The 24,482-nt window shown below is 43.4% G+C and overlaps 1 protein-coding gene across 3 annotated transcripts in view; it reads left to right on the top strand.

The window, feature by feature from the left end:
* The window catches only part of HYDIN (HYDIN axonemal central pair apparatus protein), a 107,874-nt gene that overhangs the window by 37,920 nt on the left and 45,472 nt on the right, over window positions 1-24,482 (top strand). For 2 of the 3 annotated variants that reach the window (XM_072116976.1, XM_072116977.1), the window contains exons 16-28: window positions 42-177; window positions 642-800; window positions 1,572-1,724; window positions 5,828-6,066; window positions 7,112-7,352; window positions 7,459-7,602; window positions 7,692-7,829; window positions 9,164-9,471; window positions 9,635-9,718; window positions 10,044-10,116; window positions 10,250-10,318; window positions 11,769-11,978; window positions 12,867-13,004. In XM_072116976.1, coding sequence (XP_071973077.1) covers window positions 42-177; window positions 642-800; window positions 1,572-1,724; window positions 5,828-6,066; window positions 7,112-7,352; window positions 7,459-7,602; window positions 7,692-7,829; window positions 9,164-9,471; window positions 9,635-9,718; window positions 10,044-10,116; window positions 10,250-10,318; window positions 11,769-11,978; window positions 12,867-13,004 — 2,092 coding nt within the window. Of the gene's footprint in view, window positions 1-41; window positions 178-641; window positions 801-1,571; window positions 1,725-5,827; window positions 6,067-7,111; window positions 7,353-7,458; window positions 7,603-7,691; window positions 7,830-9,163; window positions 9,472-9,634; window positions 9,719-10,043; window positions 10,117-10,249; window positions 10,319-11,768; window positions 11,979-12,866; window positions 13,005-13,557; window positions 13,720-24,482 lie in introns of those variants that run through there. The other variant, XM_072116978.1, reaches the window with a different exon arrangement.

Here is a 24,482-nt window from a genome sequence, read left to right on the forward strand (position 1 = left end):
TCTGCAGTTGGTGTTGGTGCTGACAGTGTCTTATGTCTCAGGTGTGACGTGCCCCCGTTGTTTGTGGAGAACATTGCTGTCACATATAACCGCTGCTTCCTGCAGTTTCCTTATGAACGCACTGTGACCCTGCATAATCCCAGCAGCCTCAAGGGGTGTTACATTTTTCTGCCACAGGTACATCATTGTTTTCTACAATATGATGGGTAGATACAAAGGTTAGGAAATATAAAGTTTACCTGTTACAGGCGGTCCCCTACTTAAGAACACTCGACCTACATACGACCCCTAGTTACAAACGGACCACTGGATATTGGTAATTTATTGTGCTTTAGTCCTAGGCTACAATGATCAGCTGTAACAGTTATCACAGGTGTCTGTAATGAAGCTTTATTGTTAATCTTGATTCTTATGACAACCCAACTTTTTTCAAATCCAATTGTCACAGAGACCAAAAAAGTTCTGGCTGGGATTACAATGATAAAATATACAGTTCTGACTTACATACAAATTCAACTTAAGAACAAACCTACAGACCCTATCTTGTATGTAACCCGGGACTGCCTGTACTTGTATGTTGTTCTCTAATATGTAAATCTGACATTATGCTCTAATGGAGTTCATGCTTCCATTTTTTGCAGGTATCTTCCTCTAGTGTCCTGTATGAGAGCCCAAAGCCACGGGGAATCATTGAGGCAAATAGCAGTATAGATGTGCCTATTGTACTGAGTGCCCTGATAACTGGGGAGCTGAGTGCTACGGCTCACATTGCTGTGTATGGAAGCCCTCAACCCCCACTGGTAAGTAACCACAACATCGATGGTCTTAACCCAAGCCAATGATATGCAACTTTAATACAATAGGGGACCCAATATTCTCATTCTTGGCTACTTATATCTGACATAAAGAAACCCAATGTAAGCCAAGATAAAACATTTAGTAGATTTATATTTTGTCTGAATGCTTTCCAATGCATATAACCAGTATTGCTAAGCTTGCTCAGAGGCCATCACTACTGTAAAATCTCTTGATGTTGTCTTCTGAGCAACTTCTGATCAGCTGACAGAGATGAAGACTGAACTAAAGGGAATTTAGCATCTCCTTTGCAGGTCAAGTGCTCTGGATTAAAAAATTCCTTTGAAGGTACCCTGTCAGATGAAAGTGAAGTGCCCTGAATCAGCACCATGCCATTCTTTAAAAAATCTCTGGCTTTAATGCAGGGAAATGTTTGTTTTTAATCGAGTAATTCTTCTTCAGTGTGTCTATGGTGAGCGGTGCACCCCAAATTGCTACTTTGCATGTGCAATAAAATGAAGATTTTTCTGCATTCAGGCCTTGGATTTTCTCAAGAATGCATGGTTCTGATGCTGAACACTCCACCTACAAGTGTGACTCCTGTCAAAGACATTTAAAGATATTCATAGACCCCCTTTAACGGATCTGTGAATATACAAGGCATAGCGCAAAGGAAAGTTTCAAGTATTCATCATAGTCAGAAGAACTAAACTAATTGGGATGTAACTTATGTATGAATCTGTTTTGTACAATATTTATGTAAATGTCATTCATAGGAAATACGTCTGCTGTGCATTGGAGAGGGACCAGTTGTCCATGTTGAACCTAGTGAGGTTAATTTTGGTGATGTCCCAGTTCTTTCTGAAATAACAAGAACACTCTGCCTATACAACCAGTCTGTTATCTCGGCTCCATTTCAGGCTAGCATGGTAAGTTCAAATACAGGATACCCGCAGATCCACAGACCAGTGACATATGTATTCATATAGACACAAAACCTGTGATCATGGCTCTGTCTGCTGTTTTTGTCACTATATAAAGGTGACCCTGTTCGTGACCCTGTTCGTTTTGACTGATAATGGTTTCTAATAAATGTTCTCTTTTGCCTTGTGAGTTCCTATGGAGACTGGTAATTACGACCCAACCATGACACTATGCGCCGCCCTGATGAGCACTAATTATCACCACATTAATGAATAGTCTGTAATAATAATCTCTAACTCACAATCATCTCCTCCCGGGTACCTCTTTAACAAAGCTCTTTTGTTATAGCCAAAAATGCCTCTTGTCAGAAATTTTAATCTTATCACCCTCTATCTTGTACCACAAATCCTTATCAATTCCCCCCTTATCCTGTGTCTCAGGTTATCATCACCCCTGAAGTCCAAGATCTTTATTGCCCTCACTGTGTACCTCAGATATTAAAAAACCTTTATTCTTATACCAAAAATCTCCCTTATCTTTAGTTCTCAAATCTGTATAAAATTTAACCCTGTTCCTGCATGTTCTATTTCCATCCTGTACCTACCTACCTGTCTCTTGTACTTAAATTTTTAATTAACCCTCACATTTCTTGCGTCCGACTCTAAAACGCCTTCTGACACATTTAGATGCTTTTAGACCATTTTTGGTGTGTTTTCTGAGTCGTCAGACAAAGGGGACATGGTCTCAAGAAAGGGGGATGGTCTCTGGAAAAGGAGGTGTGGTCAGGTGTGAAATAGTCAGTGCACTAAAAAAATAGGAGGTCTAAAAGTAGAACTTGACAGTTTTCAACTGCATCAGATTCATCAACACATTGTCCAACATTTATTAAGGGCCATGCGCCAGTTTTCTGTCTGACTTTGCATGTTCTTTTCAGTGCAAACTGCTTTCACATGTATTAACAACTGTGTTGTGGCTGGTGCGCCACTTTTATCATGGAGCGTCCAACAGAATTGCAGGTTCTATGTTAAAGTGCACTAAAAATGTACCCCACTATCCTGTACATCCATGTGCTTACCCCACCTTCCTGTACATCCATATACTTACCTCACCATCCTGTACATCCATGTGGTTACCTCACCATCCTGTACATCCATGTGGTTACCTCACCATCCTGTACATCCATGTGGTTGCCTCACCATCCTGTACATCCATGTGGTTATCTCACCATCCTGTACATCCATGTGGTTACCTCACCATCCTGTACATCCATGTGGTTACCTCACCATCCTGTACATCCATGTGGTTACCTCACCATCCTGTACATCCATGTGGTTACCTCACCATCCTGTACATCCATGTGGTTACCTCACCATCCTCTACATCCATATGGTTACCTCACCATCCTCTACATCCATAAGGTTACCTCACCATCCTCTACATCAGGGTTCCCCAAACTACGGCCCGCGGACCGTTTTGATCCGTTTTGCCGGGCCACCACGGCCTTCGACAATTGGGCAGGAGCCTCCGTCCGTCCAGACAGGAAGCTCCTGCCCGTCACTGTGTAGTGCTCGATGCGGCCGCAAACGGCCGTTCGAGCACTATTGCTGGAGCGATGTGGCCGGAATACAACCCCGGCGCACATCGCTCTTTGAACTTGGATGCGCGGCCGCGCGATAACGTCATCACGCGGCCGCGCACCCTTTCCTGCTCGGACGCGGCAAGAAGATAGAAGGCGCGCCATGGGAGACTTAGGTGAGTACAGGGTTTTTATTTTTTTATTAAAAACGGTAGTAAAAAGATTGTGGTGGCCGGGGGCCAATAGTTAGTTATGAGGGGCAGTATAGGAAATAATTAATGGTGGAGTGCAGCATAGGAAATAATTAATGGTGAGGGGCAGTATAGGAAATAATTAATTATGAGGAGCAGCATAGGAAATAATTAATGGTTAGGGGCAGTATAGGAAATAATTAATGGTGAGGGGCAGCATAGGAAATAATTAATTATGAGGGGCAGTATAGGAAATAATTAATGGTGGGGGGCAGCATAGGAAATAATTAATTATGAGGGGCAGTATAGGAAATAATTAATGGTGAGGGGCAGCATAGAAAATAATTAATGGTGGGGGTATAGGAAATAATTAGTTATGAGGGGCAGTCTAGTAATTAATGGGGGGAGGCATATTCAATAATTAATGGAGAGGGGTCCCAGTATATTTAATAATTAATTAAATAATTAATTAATTGGGCCAATATATAAAATAGTTTGCAAGGGGGTGCAGTATATGAAATAATTAATTGAGGGGGTTCTAGTGTATTATGGATGCGGTCACATGCACTTCTATTTATTTTTAAACTTTAGTCCGGCCCTCCAACGGTCTGAGGGGGACAGTGCACGGCCCTCTATGTAAAAAGTTTGGGGACCCCTGCTCTACATCCATGTGGTTACCCCACCATCCTGTACATCCATGTGGTTACCTCATCATCCTGTAAATCAATGTGGTTACCTCACTATCCTATACATCCATGTGCTTTCTCCACTATCCTGTACATCCAAGTACTTACCCCACCATCCTGTATACCCCTGTGCTTAACCCACCATCTTGTAGATCCATCTGGTTACCTCATTATCCTGTACATCCGTGAGGTTACCCCACCATCCTGTATAACCATGTGCTTACCCCACCATAATGTACATCAAATTTGCTTACTCCAACATCTTGAACATTCATGTGGTTACCTCAGTATCTTGTACATTCATGTGGTTAATTCACCATCCTGTACATCCATGTGGTTACCTCACCATCCTGTACATCAATGTGGTTACCTCACCATCCTGTACATCCATGTGGTTACCTCACCATCCTGTACATCCATGTGGTTACCTCACCATCCTGTACATCCATGTGGTTACCTCACCATCCTGTACATCAATGTGGTTACCTCACCATCCTGTACATCCATGTGGTTACCTCACCATCCTGTACATCCATGTGGTTACCTCACCATCCTGTACATCCATGTGGTTACCTCACCATCCTGTACATCCATGTGGTTACCTCACCATCCTGTACATCAATGTGGTTACCTCACCATCCTGTACATCCATGTGGTTACCTCACCATCCTGTACATCCATGTGGTTACCTCACCATCCTGTACATCCATGTGGTTACCTCACCATCCTGTACATCCATGTGGTTATCTCACCATCCTGTACATCCATGTGGATATCTCACCATCCTGTACATCCATGTGATTACCTCACCATCCTGTACATCCATGTGGTTACCTCACCATCCTGTGCATCCATGTGGTTACCTCACCATCCTGTACATCCATGTGGTTACCTCACCATCCTGTACATCCATGTGGTTACCTCAGCATCCTATACATCAATGTGCTTATACCACTATCCTGTACATCCATGTCCTTACACCACCATCCTGTACATCCATATGTTTACCCCACCATCCTGTACATCCATGTGGTTACCAACACCATCCTGTAAAATCATGTGCTTACCCCACCATAATGTATATCAAATTTCCTTACTCAACATATTGTACATCAATGTGTGTACCCCATCATCCTGTACATCCATGTGGATACCTCACCATCCTGTACATCCATATGTTTACACCACTATCCTGTATAATCATGTGCTTAATCCCCCATCCTGTACATTCATGTGGTTACCTCACTTTCCTGTATATCCATGTGCTTACCAAACCATCTTGTACATCAAATTTGCTTACTCCACCATCTTGTACATCAATGTGCTTACCCCCCATTCTGTATATCCATGTGGTTACCCCACCATCCTGTTCATCTAGATGCTTACTCCACCATCTGGTACATACATGCATTTGTCACTTCCCTCTTGTACCTTCATGTATTCATCACCCCCATTCTGTACCCCAGATCTGTACTCCTCTTCTCCATGTACCACTTGTCTTCCCCCAAATCGTATTCATATGAAGTACTGTGAAGGGTTCAATATGTCTTCTTCTTCTTTTGTCCAGGTGCTTCTCCACTCCTCCTCTTAATCAGGATGCTCTGTTTGAGGTTTATTTATATTAATTGAAATATTTCTCTTTGCTGTTCTTAAAGATGCGAAAACGGTCACTTTGGCGGGTGGAGCCCAGCTGTGGTGAGGTTCCTCCAGAAGGAGAAGTCCATCTGAATCTTGTGGCCTATCTAGACGATACCGTTACCTTTAAAGACACAATCCAGCTGGTTATTACTAACAGCAACACTCATCTTATTCCAGTGCTCGCCACTGGCACAGGAACCACCATAGTGACCGACAGGACATTTTCACCACTCCTCAATCTCGGGGCTCATTACAGGTAGATTATTTTCTCAGAAAAGGTTTTCCTTTCTGTCCCATATGCTGATACCACATTGCTAAATCTAATTAAGAGAAAATGATGAAGTTTCCCAATGTAGGTAATACAGTTGGCAGAAGTATTACTTTGGGGCCTGTAAATGCCCCATAAATCTTGTTTATTATTGTAGTGTCATTAACTTCAGAAATGGTGCCCACATAATGTAGTGTTTTTGCATCTTCAGGCAGCCATGATAATCTGTAGAAATGAAGAACTCTTTTTACAAGTGTCTGGTGTTAGTGGAAAGTTTGTGGAGAGAATAATTAGGAGGTGGGGGTAATGATGGTGAAGAGCGATGTTGGGTCAGTTTCCTATTTTCTACTCCAGTTCTATTGTTTAGGGGGTTTCAATAACACCAGGCTTTTTGTGTTTGGGAGCAAAGCTTTAGTAGATGGAAACAGATGCCACTTAACCCAAACCTCACTGGGCATGGATTCCTCTGGAAGGCATGAAGAGAGGCTAGTGGGCATAGCCGGCACACACACAGTTAATAGGTCATGTCACCCTGTGTCTCCTGCTGCTGCTCATTGTCATGTCTTTGTTGTGCACCCTGCAGAGCATAATAGTTAGTGATGGAAGATAACACCACAGTAACTTCATCTGTGCTCTGGCAGTAACTCAAGAAGCTGTGGAGAGTGTAACTCAAGAGCAGTGTGACCCTGTTCGCTTTTCTGCAACACTAAGCAACCCATATCTCAACCCAACCCCAAGACCCTAGTACTGCCCTCACAACATGACAATTCTCCCATTTTGCTGACAATTTAATGTGTGATGCTTCTCTTACAATTTATGCCAGCATGTTTTTTTAAATTATTATTATTTGGTTGGTGTCTTTACTATGGAGACTGCTTATTCTCTGACATATCACCTCATTAGTGTCCTTCTGGTGGATTGCCACATGGGCACAGTGGGTGCTTTATACAGAACGTTGGTCTGGGAGCACCTAGATTATTACTTTAATAAACTTTAATATTTGCTTTGTAATAAATGTTATATCTCCATCTAGTGCCGGTCCCTGTCGCTATCATTTCACTATGACAAATCGTGGCCGTCGTACTCACCAGCTGTATTGGATGACCGACGGATTCCCTCAGTTCCGCAAACGTCAGCAACTTTCTAGTCTCAGATATGGAGCTCCTCAACCTGAGCCACAGGGCCCAGTGTTCAGACTTCAGCCATCACGCATGGAATTGATTCCGGGACAGAGCATTGATGTTGTGTTGGAGGGGTCCTCAGCCACTCCAAAGGTGAATATTACAATTATAATTACAAATATCAAGATCAAAGTAGCAGGATTGATATACTCATGTTTGGACACATACATTTATCATCCTTGTGTCTTTTGTGTTGCAGCTAGTGAAGGAGCGTCTACTGGGTCAGGCAATCATAGGAAAACAGTCTGGGAAAGAAAAAATTTTAACAGTTGATGTAATTTGCGAATTCATTGCCCCTGTACTTCACATATCTAAGCGCCGCCTGCACTTCTATGTGGAGAAGGTGATCCACCTCTGTTAGCAAGATGGCTTCCATCACCATGTGTGGCCTCATCTTGCTAATATCTTTTACTTTTCTTTTGCCCCTTTCAGCAACCAAACGAAGAGCTAAAGGAGAAATTTGAGTCTGTGATACTGAGAAACGTTTCTTCACTGCCTCTTACAATCCTTCTGTCACTGAACCCACCATTCTTCCTTTGTTGTATGGATAATTTCCAAAAGGATGATCAGGTACTGCCACTTATGGATAACATCTCCAGATATATTTTTTCAAGCCAGCACTCATTCCTAAATTGATAGTAAAATACTCTGAAGACTTAACAGTCCTCATAAACCAGTGATGTTGAACCTTTAAGAGACCTTTAAGTGCCCAAACTACAACCAAACTCACTTATTTATTGCATAGTGCTGACATGGCAATTTAAGTAGAAACTTATTGCTCCCTGTTCTGTCATAGCTTTCAACCGTATCAGCACCCTGGGGACACCAATACAGTAGAAAGGTGGAGAAATTCGGATAATCGTTGTCTTCCCTTCAAAGTACCCTAAACAGAAAGTATTGTCAGGGCCGGAGCAGGAGCTGCAATGATAATCCAGATTTATCCACACTTTCACACTCCACCTGTAGCTTTAAAATAGCATTGAGCCCAGCAAGTCCTAGGCTGTCTGAGTCTGCAGGAAGATACCTCTCTGGTGATGGCCCGGGTGCCCAAGGATAGGGGGCCACCCATGCCATAGGTTCGCCACCAATGTCATAAACCATTGCCAGTCATGAACAGCCTCACCCGTTTTATTATCTTCGTTTCATTCAACTGTTATGCTTGAATAGGTTTGATAAATTCTGAGTTCAGTGATTTCAATGGTAATACCCACATCATAAAGTATACACATAGTAAAAAAAACACCCACAGTTATGGCACATTCATTGTTCCATGAAACATTAACTGTTTACTGGCCCCATTTCAGACTAGACATTGCTCTATTGTTGTTTTCAGTATGGCGCTCTTGTCCCGCGAGGATGAAGGGACACCTTGCATCATACATAACTATAATTCAGTACGTGTATCATGAACCCAATACGTTCATGTGAATGAGCCCTTAGACTTCTTGAACTCAAATTTTTGGGTGTGTTGTGGCTTGTTTATTCGAGCAATATGTAAGATCACCAGATGTGTAAATCTGCCAAAGGCCCCATGCACATGACCGCTGGGGCGACGTATTGACGGCCGCAAGCTTGCGGCTGTACATATGTCCCCCATAGATGGCGATAGCGGACAGATTTGGTACAAACAACGCTCACCGTTCCGAGCCCTAGCCGCAAAAAGATAGAGCATCCAACATCTTTGGCCGTATCTACGGCCGCGCGACTAGTATTTTCTATGGAGAGGGGATTTGGCAAGCAGCGCTCACCCCATCCTCCTCTCCCAAGCGCCAACGTGTGCATGGGGCCTTACCCTTTACTTTTTTGCATGGCAAATTGCGTAAAGCATTTTATGTAGCGTCAAGGTTTTTGGTTTATTTGTTGCCAATACTCTTGTAATAAACTTTTCTTTATTTTCCCTTTAGAACCCCCTGCAACTTAACACTGGTGAGGAAGTGGAGCTGACTGTCAGGTTTGACCCAACTTTCATTGACGATTTGCAGAGCCGAGTACTAGAAGAGGCTCTGTCCATCCGCTACGCTGAACACCCACATACGGATAACATCACTTTGGAGGCTGAAGTGCATTTCCCAAACCTTCACTTTCCTTATACTCAGATTGATTTTGGCTGTATTCTAAATGACACAGAGAGCATGCGAGAGCTAGAGGTGACCAACTGCAGCCCTCTGCCTGTTCAGTACAAGTGGTCCTTTATGATTGACGGTGACTTTAGGTAAGTCTTAGAGGCATATATCAGTGAAATACATAGCTTTCCATCAGTTTGGCTGTGGCATTTCAGGAGGCTTTGCTGGGTGATATTATTCTTAATCATATTTTTATTGTACATTTATTTTCTTGAACATGAATTGATTGGTATTGTATGCATTGTTTTGCAGAATCAATGGCAGATTGCAGAATTCAGTAGACAGTCCTAAGGCTGCTTATGAAATCTCTGAAGATGACTTTAATTCAACTGAGAGGTGGGCATTATTCACAGGGCCGGATCAAGGGTGGTGGGGGCCCCTGGGCGCAAACTGGTGTGGGCCCTTCCAACAATGTTTTTGGAAGTATATAGCCAGCCCCTGTAGTATATAGCCTGCCAGCCTCCGTATATAGCCTTTTAGCTTCTGTAATATATAACCTGCCAGCCTCAGTTGGAAACTGATGGGGGCCCCTTTAAAAGTGAAAGTGGTGGAGGCCCCGGGAGCCCCTCCTTTAATCCAGCCCTGATTATCCACAATGGCAGTCTATGCTTGCCAATAAAGTTCTCTAAGCTTCACTTTAATGATCACTTTTAATCCACAGGAAACACCACAAATCAGATGTAGGAGCCGGTGTTGCAGATACCTTTAGCCATACCCTGGATTCCCTGCCAAAGGTATATTTTTTTGTGCAGCACCCTTCCTTACATTTTAGTTGTGTCAGTGTCATTGTGTGATCTCACTTCACAGCCCTCCCCTCTCATCCACACAAATGACTCTCCCTTTTCAACTAATTTTCTCTGTTTTCAGACCTCGAGCCTGGACACAACAGATGATGTGATAGTGGCAGAAGAATATGTAATTACGGGAGTAGAAGAGGTGAGTTCTGTTTTGTAGATGACAGTGGTGCTGCATACTCTTTTTGTTGGTTGGTGCTCTGTGGTATGGTCTTCCAGCCTTGGTGTAAACTACAATGGCCCACATTTACTAAGCCCTTACTGGCGGGAAGGTGGCGGAGAGGCCCTGATAAATATGCCCCTATGTGCAGTTTTGCTGTGTAGCGTGCTAGATTAGTGATTTGTGGCATCCGTTGTGCGTGAATCTGGCGCTCCCCGCACTGCCCAGAAAGTGTGCATCAACTTTTTTTGGTGCACCTTTAACATAGGGCAACTCTGCATGTTAAATGTGGCGCACGGTCCGCCTGAGAAATGGAACACCCCTTTTAAATTAACTCTTGTAGAAGTCAGGTTAATATACTGACCTTTGCTCCCTGCACTCTGGATGTGCATAACAAAAGAAACAAACAACTCAACTGTTTGGGAGCTGTGAGGTTGCAGTCACACATACCACATTACAAAATGGGGGCAGGCCTCCGATCGCAAATGCGTTTCTATGGAAACTTCTGCAATTGGTAACCAGAACCCGGTGTCTTGCATTAAAACAATGCCAGACACCGGGTTCTGGTTACTGCTCCATAAAATGCGTGCGGCCGAGGACGAGTTTGTAAACACTGTACTGGCAGTACATGTGACTCCACCCTAAGTCACATTTATCAAAACTAGTGTAAACTGCATTATGTGCAGAGTGCGCCAGATTATTGAATAGTCTTCACTAATTACAGTCTCCATTAATCTGCACTGCTCGGGAATTGTGTGCCAAGATTTTTTCGGTGCACCTTTAACATAGAGCATGCAACGCAATTCTGTCCAGTCGCAGTAATAAATGTGGCGCACAGTACTAAACAGCTACAGTACACCCTTAGGCTAATTCACCGTAGCACGGCGGGCACACGGCAGCGCGGAGAGAGGAGAAGGAGGTGAGCGCAGCTCACCCCCTCCCCTCTCCATAGAAAGTAATGGTGCACGGCGCCGTAATACGGGGAAAGATAGGACATGTCCTATCTTTTCCCGGGCTACGGAGCGGTACGGTGCCGCAACGTACCGCTCCCGTACAGGGCCGTGAGCCCATAGAAGTGTATGGGGGACGTATATCGGCCGCATATACGTCGGCCGTATATACGTCCCCCATACTGTAGTGTGAATGTAGCCTTATATGCAGTGTTTGACAGTGATTTTTGGCGCAGTGGACACAGTGCAGCCGTGACACTATACTGGTGCAAGCACTTCATAAATACATGTGCAAGCAGTTTGCAGTCAGAGAGAAAGCTTTTCACAATCGCTTTTATAAATGGGGCCATTGTGTTTGTAGTTACACTTTATTCCTGCTCAGTGTAGAAGTATAGGCTATTCCATAGGGTCCATTTGCTTTTTGTTGCAACTTTTGTTGCATTAGTATCCATCTCTTTAATGTCTGTATTTGTCTCCTTTAGGTGTTTGATATTCTGCCTCAGTTTGGGACTTTGCAGCCAGGAGAGAGTCGGATCATGTCATTTACATTCTATGGACACTCTCATATCAGCGCTGCAGCCAGAGCTGTGTGTGAAGTATTTGGGGGACCCACATATGAGGTCACATTGCATGGGGAGGCCTCACTTGTCAGCTATGATCTGAGTACTAGAGAAATCGACTGTGGAGTACAGGTAATATGGAGGAAGTGTCTTATTATCAGCAAAAGAAATTACTGCTTACGTGTATATTTCAGTGATATACTATATATATTTGTTGATGCAGGGTTACAAGGGTTACTGAAGCACATATATTTTCTGATGTTGGGTAAATGTTTGTGCTGAATTCTGGGTGCTTAATGATGGGTGCATATGTGTTCTAATGCATGTGCTGGACAGCGCATGCTGATGTTGGAGTACATATAGTATATATGCAGATGGCAGTTTGGTTATACATACCATCATATACATCATATGTATCATATACATCATATGTATACATCATATGGCCCCCACAATCATATACCACACCAAAATTAGCTCCTAAAGTTGGCACCATTAACCCAACAAATAAAAGAGATTATAGAAGTATAATATTATTGCATGTCGCCCTTGTAAAAAGGGATTGTCTATGACAGTAACAAGGAGATAGGTACTTCCAGGTCAAAATTTACACTTGTAACTGTTAAAGGAGATGGAGAGTTTAACACTGAAGTCAAGATGGGGAGGTCTAACTGCCTCCTCCTGTGATTGACATTGTGCATCCGACTTCAGGAGATCTGGTTAGTGATGTCTCTGCATGCAGGACCATCAATTACAGTGATGGGGGGGTTTCTGAGGAAGAGAGCTGGGCTTCAGTGGTAGTGGTTTATTAGGTCAATTTCTGCTGACAGGTTTCCTTTAAGTAGGCACTTCAGCTCTCTCTCTTGTTTCTTGCCTTTTTTTGTGCCTATTCTGCAAATGTTGACGTGGTATGTAAGGGATATTGTCAGAATACTGATTGACAGATGTTTGAATATATATTTGTTATGGCATTGGTTATACACTTATTTAATAACACATGATTATCTGGTTGTTTTGCAGACTTTTGATCAAGTTGCAGAAACACAGATTTTTCTCAAGAATACGGGAAAGGTCAGTTTCCCATATACTGTTCTGAACCAGACGACACATTCTCAGCAGTGTCCATACCCTGGGGAGCCACATGTCCAGCCTCTGACTGTGAGTACACCCGATTATACCCAATATGTGGCCAGTATACAATATATAGAACCTCCCCCAAACTCCCTATAGGTAGTGTGTGGAGCCTGCATGTATGGGCAGTATATACTGTACAGAACCTCACCACAGACACAATTCAAGCAGCATATGCAACCTACACACAAAATGGTTAGTATACAATATAGAGAACCTCACCACAGCCTCTATATAGCCAACATATGGCACCTACCCAGAGTATGGTCAGTTTGCCTGTGTATAGTGCAGAAGGCACTAGATTCAAGAATTGTGGCGCACCTTTAACAAGGGGCGTTCGATACACTTCTTAAATACATGTGCAAGAAGTTTGCGCATCAAAAACGTGGAAAGTCTGAGAGAAAAATGGCGCATGGTCCATAGTAAATGTGCCCCAGAATATGGAGCCTGGTCATATTATAGTAGGTACAGTATATACTGTACAGGAATTCACCACAACCCCTGCTTTGGTTAAATGTGGAGACTGTGTACTGTTCAATAAGTATACAGTGTACAGAACCTCGCCACATCTCATATACAGGAAACGTGGAGTCTGCCCACAAGATGGTCAGTAAAAGTACTGGAGTTACCACAGATACCTTCTAGAGTTAAAAAAGTGTGACAGATTCAAGAATGCTCACAGATGAGGATAAACATTGGAAGACTAGTATGAAACCTTATGTAACTGCTGTGAAAATCTGTGAAAAGGTAAATATCGCCTCCCAGTGGACATAATACTTATTATAGCTTACAGGATTTCAGGGTTGCTAGCAGTGATAGTACTAGTTGTATAAACAGGGCCGGATTGAGGTTGGTGGGGGCTCCTGGGTGCAAAATCTGGTGGTGGCCCCCATTGAATGTAGTCCAGACAAGGAACAGAAATCACTATGCACAGGCCCCCCTATAACTAGATACAGCTCCCAGTAATCACTATATACAGCCCCCCAGTAATCACTATATACATCCCCCTAGCAATCACTATATACAGCTCCCGCAGCAATCACTATATACAGCTCCCGCAGCAATCACTATATACAGCTCCACCAGCAATCACTATATGCAGCCCCCCACTCACTATATACAGCTCCCAGCAATCACTATATACAGCTCTCCCAGCAATCACTAAATACAGCTCTTCCAGCAATCACTATATACAGCTCCCCCAGCAACCACTATACACAGCTCCCCCAGCAACCACTAAATACAGCTCCACCAGCAATCACTATATACAGCTCCCCCAGCTATCACTATATAAAGCCCCCAGCAACCACTAAATACAGCTCCACCAGCAATCACTATATACAGCTCCCCCAGCTATCACTATATAAAGCCCCCAGTAATCACTATATACAGCTCCCCCAGTAATCATTATGTACAGCTCCCCAGTAATCACTATGTACAGCTCCCCCAGCAACCACTATACACAGCTCCCCCAGCAATCACTATATAAAGCCCCCAGTAATCACTATGTACAGCTCCCCAGTAATCACTATGTACAGCTCCCCAGCAATGACTATATACAGCTCCCCAGCAATGAATATATACAGCTCCCCCAGTTACTACTGTATACAGCCCCCTAACTGTAACTATATACAGCTCCCCCAGCAATCAGTATATACAGCTCTCCCAGTAATCACTATATACAGCTCCCCCAGCAATCACTATATACAGCCCCCTAACAATAACTATATACAGCTCCCAGTAAGCACTATATGACCCCCCGTATTAACTATATACTGTCCCCCTATAACAACTATATACAGACCCCCATAATAATTAGAAACACCCCCTATAATAACTAACTATATACAGTTCCCCTATAATAACTATATACACAATACCTCCTATAATAACTAACTATATACCCCCATAATAACTATATGCACTTCCTATATTAGCTAATTATATACAGTTCCCCTATTATAACTATTGTGGAGGATTTGGCCCGGTAGAGACCGTGGTAGCGGGGTGCTGTGATGCAGTTCAAGACAGTGACACCAGTATATAGTCCAAACAGGTCTTGCCTGCGTTTATTGCAGCAAAATAAACCAGCCTTTACATTCAGGTATTAGAATAAACAAAAGAAAACCTACCCGTCAGGGTACTAACTATACAAGGAGTCCACTAACTCACACTTTACCAGGATCACGTGGCTGCTCCAGACACAGATGTCAGGGCTGTGTCCTCTCAGCCTCCTTCCACCGAGAGACAACCCACTCCACTCTGCTGAGTCATTTATGCAGCCTAATTAGTCTGCACTCATCACCGGTGTCCAAGGTGCTGGACAAACCCACTTCAGCACTAAGGCCTTGCATAGAAGCAAAACCTAGGGGAAACATACCGCCCATCCACAGTTAACCCCTTCAGTGTCTCACATACCCTCCCCCTCTGTTTGACCCTGTGGGGACGAACACTTTTGGCCAACAGACAGTGGGTACGGGATAGTGCATCGGCATTCCCATGCAGCTTTCCTGCTCGATGTTCCACCGTGAATTTAAAATTCTGGAGCATGAGGAACCACCTTGTGACCCTGGCGTTCCTCTCCTTGGCCTGACTCATCCAGGTTAGGGGAGAGTGATCAGTCACTAGCGTAAACTGCCTCCCTACCAGGTAATACCTCAGGGATTCCAGAGCCCATTTGATCGCCAAGCACTCCCTCTCAACTATACTGTAGTTTTTTTCAGGGGGTGTGAGCTTGCGGCTCAGGAATGTTACAGGATGTTCCTCACCCCCCACTACTTGGGACAGGACAGCCCCCAAGCCCACGTCAGAAGCGTCAGTCTGTACAATAAAGTTCTTGGTGAAGTTAGGGGTGATCAGTACCGGTCCCTCACACAAAACCGTCTTAAGTCGCTGAAACGCCCCCTCAGCCTCTTCACTCCACTTTACCATCACCGCCCTGCTACCCTTAGTCAGGTCAGTCAGGGGTGCCGCTATTGTCGCAAAATCGGGGATAAATCGGCGATAATAGCCCACTATGCCCAGAAAAGCCCTCACTTGCTTCTTGCTCAAAGGTCGTGGCCACTGCTGGATCGCCTCTACTTTATTTACTTGGGGTTTGATGACCCCTCGCCCAATACGGTACCCAAGGTAACGGGCCTCTTCCAGACCCAGTGCACACTTTTGGGGGTTCGCTGTCAGCCCTGCTGCTCTCAGGGAGTCTACCACTGCTTGTACTTTGGCTAGATGACTCTCCCAGTCGGTACTATAGACTATGATGTCATCCAAGTAGGCCGAGGCATAACTCCGGTGAGGTTTTAGCACGAAATCCATTAACCTCTGGAATGTGGCGGGAGCCCCATGTAGCCCAAAGGGGAGTACCACGTACTGAAAAAGCCCATCAGGGGTAACAAAAGCGGTCTTCTCTTTAGCCCTGTCAGTAAGGGGTACCTGCCAATACCCTTTCGTCAGGTCAAGGGTGGAGAAGAACCTAGCCTGTCCAAGTCGTTCTATCAACTCGTCAACCCTGGGCATGGGATAAGAGTCAAATTTGGACACCTCGTTCAACTTCCTAAAATCATTGCAGAACCGTAGGGAACCATCAGGTTTGGGAATCAACACAATAGGACTCGACCAGTCACTTTTAGATTCCTCGATAACCCCCAGGTCTAACATCTGCCTGACTTCTTCGGATATGGCAAGCCGGCGCGCTTCAGGGACCCGGTAGGGTTTTTGGTGTACCCGGATGTGGGGTTCTGTTGTGATGTCATGCTTGATGACTGAAGTACGTCCCGGTAACTTAGAGAACACATCCATATTTCGGAGCACAAACTCCTTCGCTTCCTGAATCTGGGCCCTGGAGAGGGACTCCGAGATCCGTACTTCAGGCACCTGGGCATCGGGTACACCTACCTCCGGTGTCCCCTTTTTGGAGACAGACGCCTTCTCTACTCCCATGGCCATCAGGGACTCTCTTTCCCTCCATGGCTTTAGGAGGTTCACGTGGTATATCTGTTCGGGTTTCCTCCTCCCCGGCTGAGATACCCTGTAGGTTACCTTCCCCACTCTCTCCATGACCTCATATGGTCCTTGCCATTTGGCCAGGAACTTGCTTTCCACGGTGGGCACCAGAACTAGCACTCTGTCGCCTGGGTTAAAGGTCCTGAGTCTGGCTGACCTATTGTAGACCCTAGACTGGGCCTCTTGTGCCCTTGTCATGTGCTCCTTTACAAGGGGCATTACCGCCGCTATGCGGTCCTGCATAAGGGAGACGTGTTCTATCACACTACGGTGGGGAGTCCTCTCCTGTTCCCAGGTCTCCTTGGCTACATCCAAAAGCCCACGTGGGGAACGGCCATATAACAGCTCAAAGGGTGAGAAACCCGTGGAGGACTGGGGAACTTCCCGTATGGCAAACATCAAATAGGGCAACAAACAATCCCAGTCCTTCCCATCTTTGCTGACCACCCTCTTAAGCATCCCCTTCAAGGTCTTATTAAACCTCTCGACCAGGCCATCTGTCTGAGGATGATACACAGAGGTGCGGAGCTGTTTAACCTGCAGTAACTTACACATCTCCTTCATTACCCTAGACATGAATGGGGTACCCTGGTCAGTCAGGATTTCCTTGGGGATGCCTGTGCGGGAGAACACCTGGAACAGCTCCCTAGCAATATTTTTGGAGGAGGTGTTCCTTAATGGAATCGCCTCGGGATACCGCGTAGCGTAGTCCAGGATAACTAGGATGTATTGGTGCCCCCTGGAGGATTTGACTATGGGGCCAACCAGATCCATTGCAATCCGTTCAAAGGGCACTTCTATGTCTTCCCTGACTCCCTGTCTTCCTAAATTTAATTACAAAAAGAAAGGTATTACCTTCCATCAAAAACATATTGATTTAATATGATACATAAAACCTAAATAGTATTTGAAGTCTATACTCTGTCTTGGAATTTGTCCGCTTTTAATATCTCAGACAGTATCCATAAGTTGTTGTGTCTGGAGAACACCTCACAGATTCCGGGGTCACGAATACAAGCATCAGTTGATGCGCCAGCGCAATACAATTACCTGGGACAAGATCCACAAACTTGCATCTGAAAAAAAAAAAAAAAAAAAAAAAAAAAAATTAAATTTAAAAACAACAAACCACTTATTCTGCTTGCTGCGAATAAGATAGCAAGTTTATGCGCCTGTAAAATATCGTACCGGCTTCGGTCGATACGAGCTCTAGATAGATAGGAAGTCTACTCAATGTGCGACGTTGCGCGCACGCGCGTTCACATGTATTAGAACCATCGCGGTGTGTCATGCAATCTCCATAACAACAAAGTCACATGACGCTGCCCAGACGGACAACAGTAGGAACCTATCAGAGGTGGGTTCTGAACAAAGACTAACTACCCACCCCCTTTTCCTTCCCCACCAATCACCATCAAAACCTAATGAGCTGCACTATCAGCTGTTACTGGGGGGGCGGTTCCCTACCAACCCATTGGCCTATACAATACACACCCTTATGTGATGTCACCAGAAAAGGCCTTTATAAGGCACGCGGACAAGCCATACTTTTCAGTTCAGCCCTGACACCCCCTGAGGACGCCAGGTCGTGGCGAAACATGTCGGGGGGGCTGACCGAACGAAAAACCTTTTAATTTTTGTGATAGAAAGCGGAGGTTAGCCACAGAACTTAGATTTGTCAGACTGCAGTGAGAAATCTTCTAGTTCAATCTAGCAACTACCTTTAAACTTTGAGTATACAGACCATTTGGATACCAGGATAGATATATGTGTGTGTGTATGTCAATATGTATGCCTGTCATCTCCTACAAATACCCTTCCCTTGAGAGCATGTGCATGCCTGAAGTTTCCTACAAATACCCCCTCCTTGAGAGCATGTGTGAACACAAGTGAAGAGAGGATCAACGGCCGTTATCCTCCTTTAATCTTGGAGACTGTCAGGAGAGCCAGGACTGTCAGGAGAGCTATGATATACAAATAGCAGTCAGCTGCATAGCAGGAAACCTGCACACACATACTATACGGGTATACATTCCAAAGGTCCCGTTTCTGATATATAATAATACTCCCCTTCCGCTATCACGTAAAGATTTTAATAATAGCCTTGATTCAGTATATTGATTTCAAACAACAATTACAGATTGAGTTTTGAATCGCTATTAGACAAATAGAAATAAAAGTTAAATTTTATATTCTTTAATTTTGGTCAAAAGACCTCTATTTGCAGCAATGCAATTTGAATGTAAATATTGATTCCCAATAGGTCTAGACCAGCACTCTACACTCTGGATCTTTCCTAGCCAAATGTGTAATATTTTTCTCTCCTGGACTTATTAAGAGGGGTGATCACCCCAAAGGAAAGTTTCCAATAGGAACATAGGGTGTTTTTAGTGCGAGTGGACGAACCATATATATCCCCAGATGGCAAGTTTTCTCTCCCAAAAGGTGGACTTTGATTACATCTCAACAGGAGCTTCTACAGTTTTCTCTAGAGAACCACTCCCACTCAGTCAATCAAATATACAGGTAGCATTTAAAGATCTTACCAAAACATACAAACAATACATTCGCTCTAATTGGGAAATACTAAGTTTGGAAATATATCTACAACAAAAAATAGTTTATAGGGGACTACGTATTAACCTACTCCCAAATGCACATCAAGAGGATGTGAATTTTGTCAAGGGCTGGCAACAGATTCTCACAGAGAGTTCATTACGTCTCATAAATTATCTATGGGAATATGAAAAGAGTTATTCACAAAAAATCAGTGAACAACTAGAAAGGGAAATTAAGGAAATTCAGACGTTTAAAACCCATACTGACTTCAAAAATCTTGAGGACAGACTACAAACAAATATCATTACATTAACAAACGAAATTAAAGAAAGGAAACATAAAAAATATATCCGTGATAGAAACGACTTCGAGACGGGACAAGTCTACACACGGAGAGCACAGAGTAGGTTTAAAAATAGAACCAATAACCCCTGGACAAACACAGAAGTATCTGAAACAGAGACCTCAGGTACTGACGACACCACGTCATTATCATCTCAAAGAGGCAGCATCAAACGTAAAGGCAGAAGTAGAAATTATCAACATCCCAAAAAAACATCACAAAATAAAGTAACGGAAAAATGGGGATCAGTAAACAACCCCACTCACAACTACCACTCCTTACAATCACAATCGTCTACTATCTCGCCAACATCCACCTCTCAGACAAATATGATTTCCTCCAGACTTATCCCTACACAAAATCCAGCTGTACCACCTTCACACTCTCAAGTGACAAACACGGCAAATCCAACATTAAATATGCCGAACATGACTTCCACGGGAACTTTGTTTCCAATAGTAGCAGTAGAGAGTACAATGGCACCAAGGACCCCTTTTTTAGGAGGGGGAGGCATATTACAACAAGGCCTCAAGGAAAGGGGAAAATGGGGGTACAATGTGAATTAAACACAAACCCAAATATATTTAAACAGAACGATATAGACAAATTAGTTATAAATCTGTCCTCACATCAACTCACTGAGGCACAGCTACGTCTACTAAGAAGAGGACTCTCTTTTACACCGATTCCCACTTTCGATAAATTCACATGGATAAAAGACATAAATCTCTTCGCTCGAAAGCTAGCCCTTCAAAAAAGCTTTTTTACACCACAAAATGATCAAGACAAAATGGAGAACAATGACTGCAGAGTACTCAATATATTACAACAACTAGAGAATGAGAACATAAGTACCCCTGAATCAATTCAAGCACCACTTACTAATTTAAGACCCAAATCGAAAACCACACCATCGTTTTCACAATACCCTAACATTCAAACCTTTGTAGATACCGCCACACAAATGCTGGAAAATCTGAGAATATCTAAAAGCAAAATAGCGTCAAATCTACATAAGGACGAACAAAAAGCACTAGAAGAACTAAGAACTCTTGATCAAATAATAATTAAACCATCTGATAAAGGTGGAAACACCGTCCTTATGGATCGAACAGACTATATTATGATGGCTAAAAAATTACTCAATGATCAGGAGACGTATGAGATCCTCTCAAAAGATCCTACTCCTATATACTTAAAGGAACTAATTCAAATTCTTGATGAAGCCAAAGAAAAACAACTCATCTCCCTCGATGAATACAAATTTATGTTGAACCCCAAACCTACAGTTGCCACTTTCTACGCTCTCCCAAAAATTCATAAAGCCATAAAACCAATACCGGGGAGACCTATTGTCTCAGGAAATGATAACTTAACACAAGGAATCAGTACCTATGTAGATAAAATCCTACAACCCTTTGTGTCCTCATTACCCTCCTTTTTGAAGGATACTAAGGATGTCATCAGTAAATTGCATGACATCACAGTCACCCCACAGACATACCTAGCAAGTTTAGACGTGGAAACATTATACAGCAGTATTCAGCATCACCTAGGGCTGAGAGCAGTCCATTTCTTTCTTAACACAAAAAGTACACAGTACTACCAACACAATCAATTCACCATTACCCTTCTCACTTTTCTGTTAACACACAATTATTTTCTTTTTGGCGGTGTCCTTTACCACCAGTTGAAGGGCACCGCCATGGGCACTATGTGCGCACCCACATACGCAAATCTCTTTTTGGGATGGTGGGAGGACCAGCACGTCTTCACGGAAGAACTCGCCCCCTACACCAAGCATGTGCTATTCTGGGGCAGGTACATAGATGACGTGCTGGTCCTCTGGGAGGGTGATATCCCCACTTTCCAGGAATTTGTTCAAAAATTGAATCACAACACCATCTCCATGAAATTCACCTCAGAAATTGACCAAAACCGAATTAACTTTCTAGATCTCACTATCACTAAGGACAACACAGGGCACTTGCACACTATGATTTACCGCAAAGACACTGCCACTAATAACCTTCTAAATTGGGAGAGTTGGCACCCACCACCTCTAAAGAAAGGAATACCTACAGGTCAGTATATTAGAGCAAGGAGAAACTGCTCCACGGAGGTAGACTTCGAAAAAGAATGTTCTAACCTTTATAATAGATTCAAAGAGAGGGGATACCCCAAGAAAACACTTCACAAAGCCTACCATCGAGCAAAGTCTCTAAAAAGAGAAGAACTATTATCAAACAAACCGATACTCAATGAGACCAGACGGGCAAGATGCATCGGCACTTACGATGCGCACTCACAGGAAGTATTAGGAATTATAAAATCTCTCTGGCCAATTCTGAGTAATGATAAAGAACTGACAGATGTTTTACCACCCCATCCATCTATTACCTACCGTAGAGGTAGGAACCTACGGGACCTGTTAGTACATAGCCACCTATCTGATAAAATTACCAAAGGAAACGAGTGGCTACAAAGCTCCCTAAAGGGATCCTTCCCATGTGGCACATGTACCTTTTGTAAGCAAATCCTTAAAATAAAAAATTTTATCAACCCTGTAGATAATAGAACCTATGAAATCAGAAAATTCATCAATTGTAAAACTACAAATGTTGTTTACGTAGCAAGTTGCAACTGTCCCAAACTTTATGTGGGAAAAACAACCCAAGAATTCAGAAGAAGAATTTCGTCACATCTAAGCACCGCTCGCACGGGAAAAGACACTCCACTTGCCAGACATATACGTCTGAAACACAATGGGGATATGGAACATCTTCGTTTTTGGGGAATAGACACCCTTAAAATAGGCCCTAGAAAGGGTAACATTGATCGTCTACTAATGCAATTGGAAGCAAAATGGATCCATCGGCTGAAAAGCCTGTCTCCAAATGGTTTAAATGAGGGCTTTACATTTACACCCTTCATCTAAAGTACATACAACGACTCCCTGTCTTCCTAAATTTAATTACAAAAAGAAAGGTATTACCTTCCATCAAAAACATATTGATTTAATATGATACATAAAACCTAAATAGTATTTGAAGTCTATACTCTGTCTTGGAATTTGTCCGCTTTTAATATCTCAGACAGTATCCATAAGTTGTTGTGTCTGGAGAACACCTCACAGATTCCGGGGTCACGAATACAAGCATCAGTTGATGCGCCAGCGCAATACAATTACCTGGGACAGGATCCACAAACTTGCATCTGGAAAAAAAAAAAAAAAAAAAAAAAAAAATTAAATTTAAAAAACAACAAACCACTTATTCTGCTTGCTGCGAATAAGATAGCAAGTTTATGCGCCTGTAAAATATCGTACCGGCTTCGGTCGATACGAGCTCTAGATAGATAGGAAGTCTACTCAATGTGCGACGTTGCGCGCACGCGCGTTCACATGTATTAGAACCATCGCGGTGTGTCATGCAATCTCCATAACAACAAAGTCACATGACGCTGCCCAGACGGACAACAGTAGGAACCTATCAGAGGTGGGTTCTGAACAAAGACTAACTACCCACCCCCTTTTCCTTCCCCACCAATCACCATCAAAACCTAATGAGCTGCACTATCAGCTGTTACTGGGGGGGCGGTTCCCTACCAACCCATTGGCCTATACAATACACACCCTTATGTGATGTCACCAGAAAAGGCCTTTATAAGGCACGCGGACAAGCCATACTTTTCAGTTCAGCCCTGACACCCCCTGAGGACGCCAGGTCGTGGCGAAACATGTCGGGGGGGCTGACCGAACGAAAAACCTTTTAATTTTTGTGATAGAAAGCGGAGGTTAGCCACAGAACTTAGATTTGTCAGACTGCAGTGAGAAATCTTCTAGTTCAATCTAGCAACTACCTTTAAACTTTGAGTATACAGACCATTTGGATACCAGGATAGATATATGTGTGTGTGTATGTCAATATGTATGCCTGTCATCTCCTACAAATACCCTTCCCTTGAGAGCATGTGCATGCCTGAAGTTTCCTACAAATACCCCCTCCTTGAGAGCATGTGTGAACACAAGTGAAGAGAGGATCAACGGCCGTTATCCTCCTTTAATCTTGGAGACTGTCAGGAGAGCCAGGACTGTCAGGAGAGCTATGATATACAAATAGCAGTCAGCTGCATAGCAGGAAACCTGCACACACATACTATACGGGTATACATTCCAAAGGTCCCGTTTCTGATATATAATAATACTCCCCTTCCGCTATCACGTAAAGATTTTAATAATAGCCTTGATTCAGTATATTGATTTCAAACAACAATTACAGATTGAGTTTTGAATCGCTATTAGACAAATAGAAATAAAAGTTAAATTTTATATTCTTTAATTTTGGTCAAAAGACCTCTATTTGCAGCAATGCAATTTGAATGTAAATATTGATTCCCAATAGGTCTAGACCAGCACTCTACACTCTGGATCTTTCCTAGCCAAATGTGTAATATTTTTCTCCCATGTATACACAACACTCCCACTCTCCGCCCACTGTATAGTCCAGGATCAACCAAAGTTCCCCGCACCAGGGTGACCAGACTCCCCGAGTCTAGCAAGGCTTCCACTGTGTGACCACCGATTGTGACCATGCATACTTGGG

The sequence above is a fragment of the Engystomops pustulosus genome, chromosome 7, assembly GCF_040894005.1.
Source record: "Engystomops pustulosus chromosome 7, aEngPut4.maternal, whole genome shotgun sequence".
Classification (NCBI taxonomy): domain Eukaryota; kingdom Metazoa; phylum Chordata; class Amphibia; order Anura; family Leptodactylidae; genus Engystomops; species Engystomops pustulosus.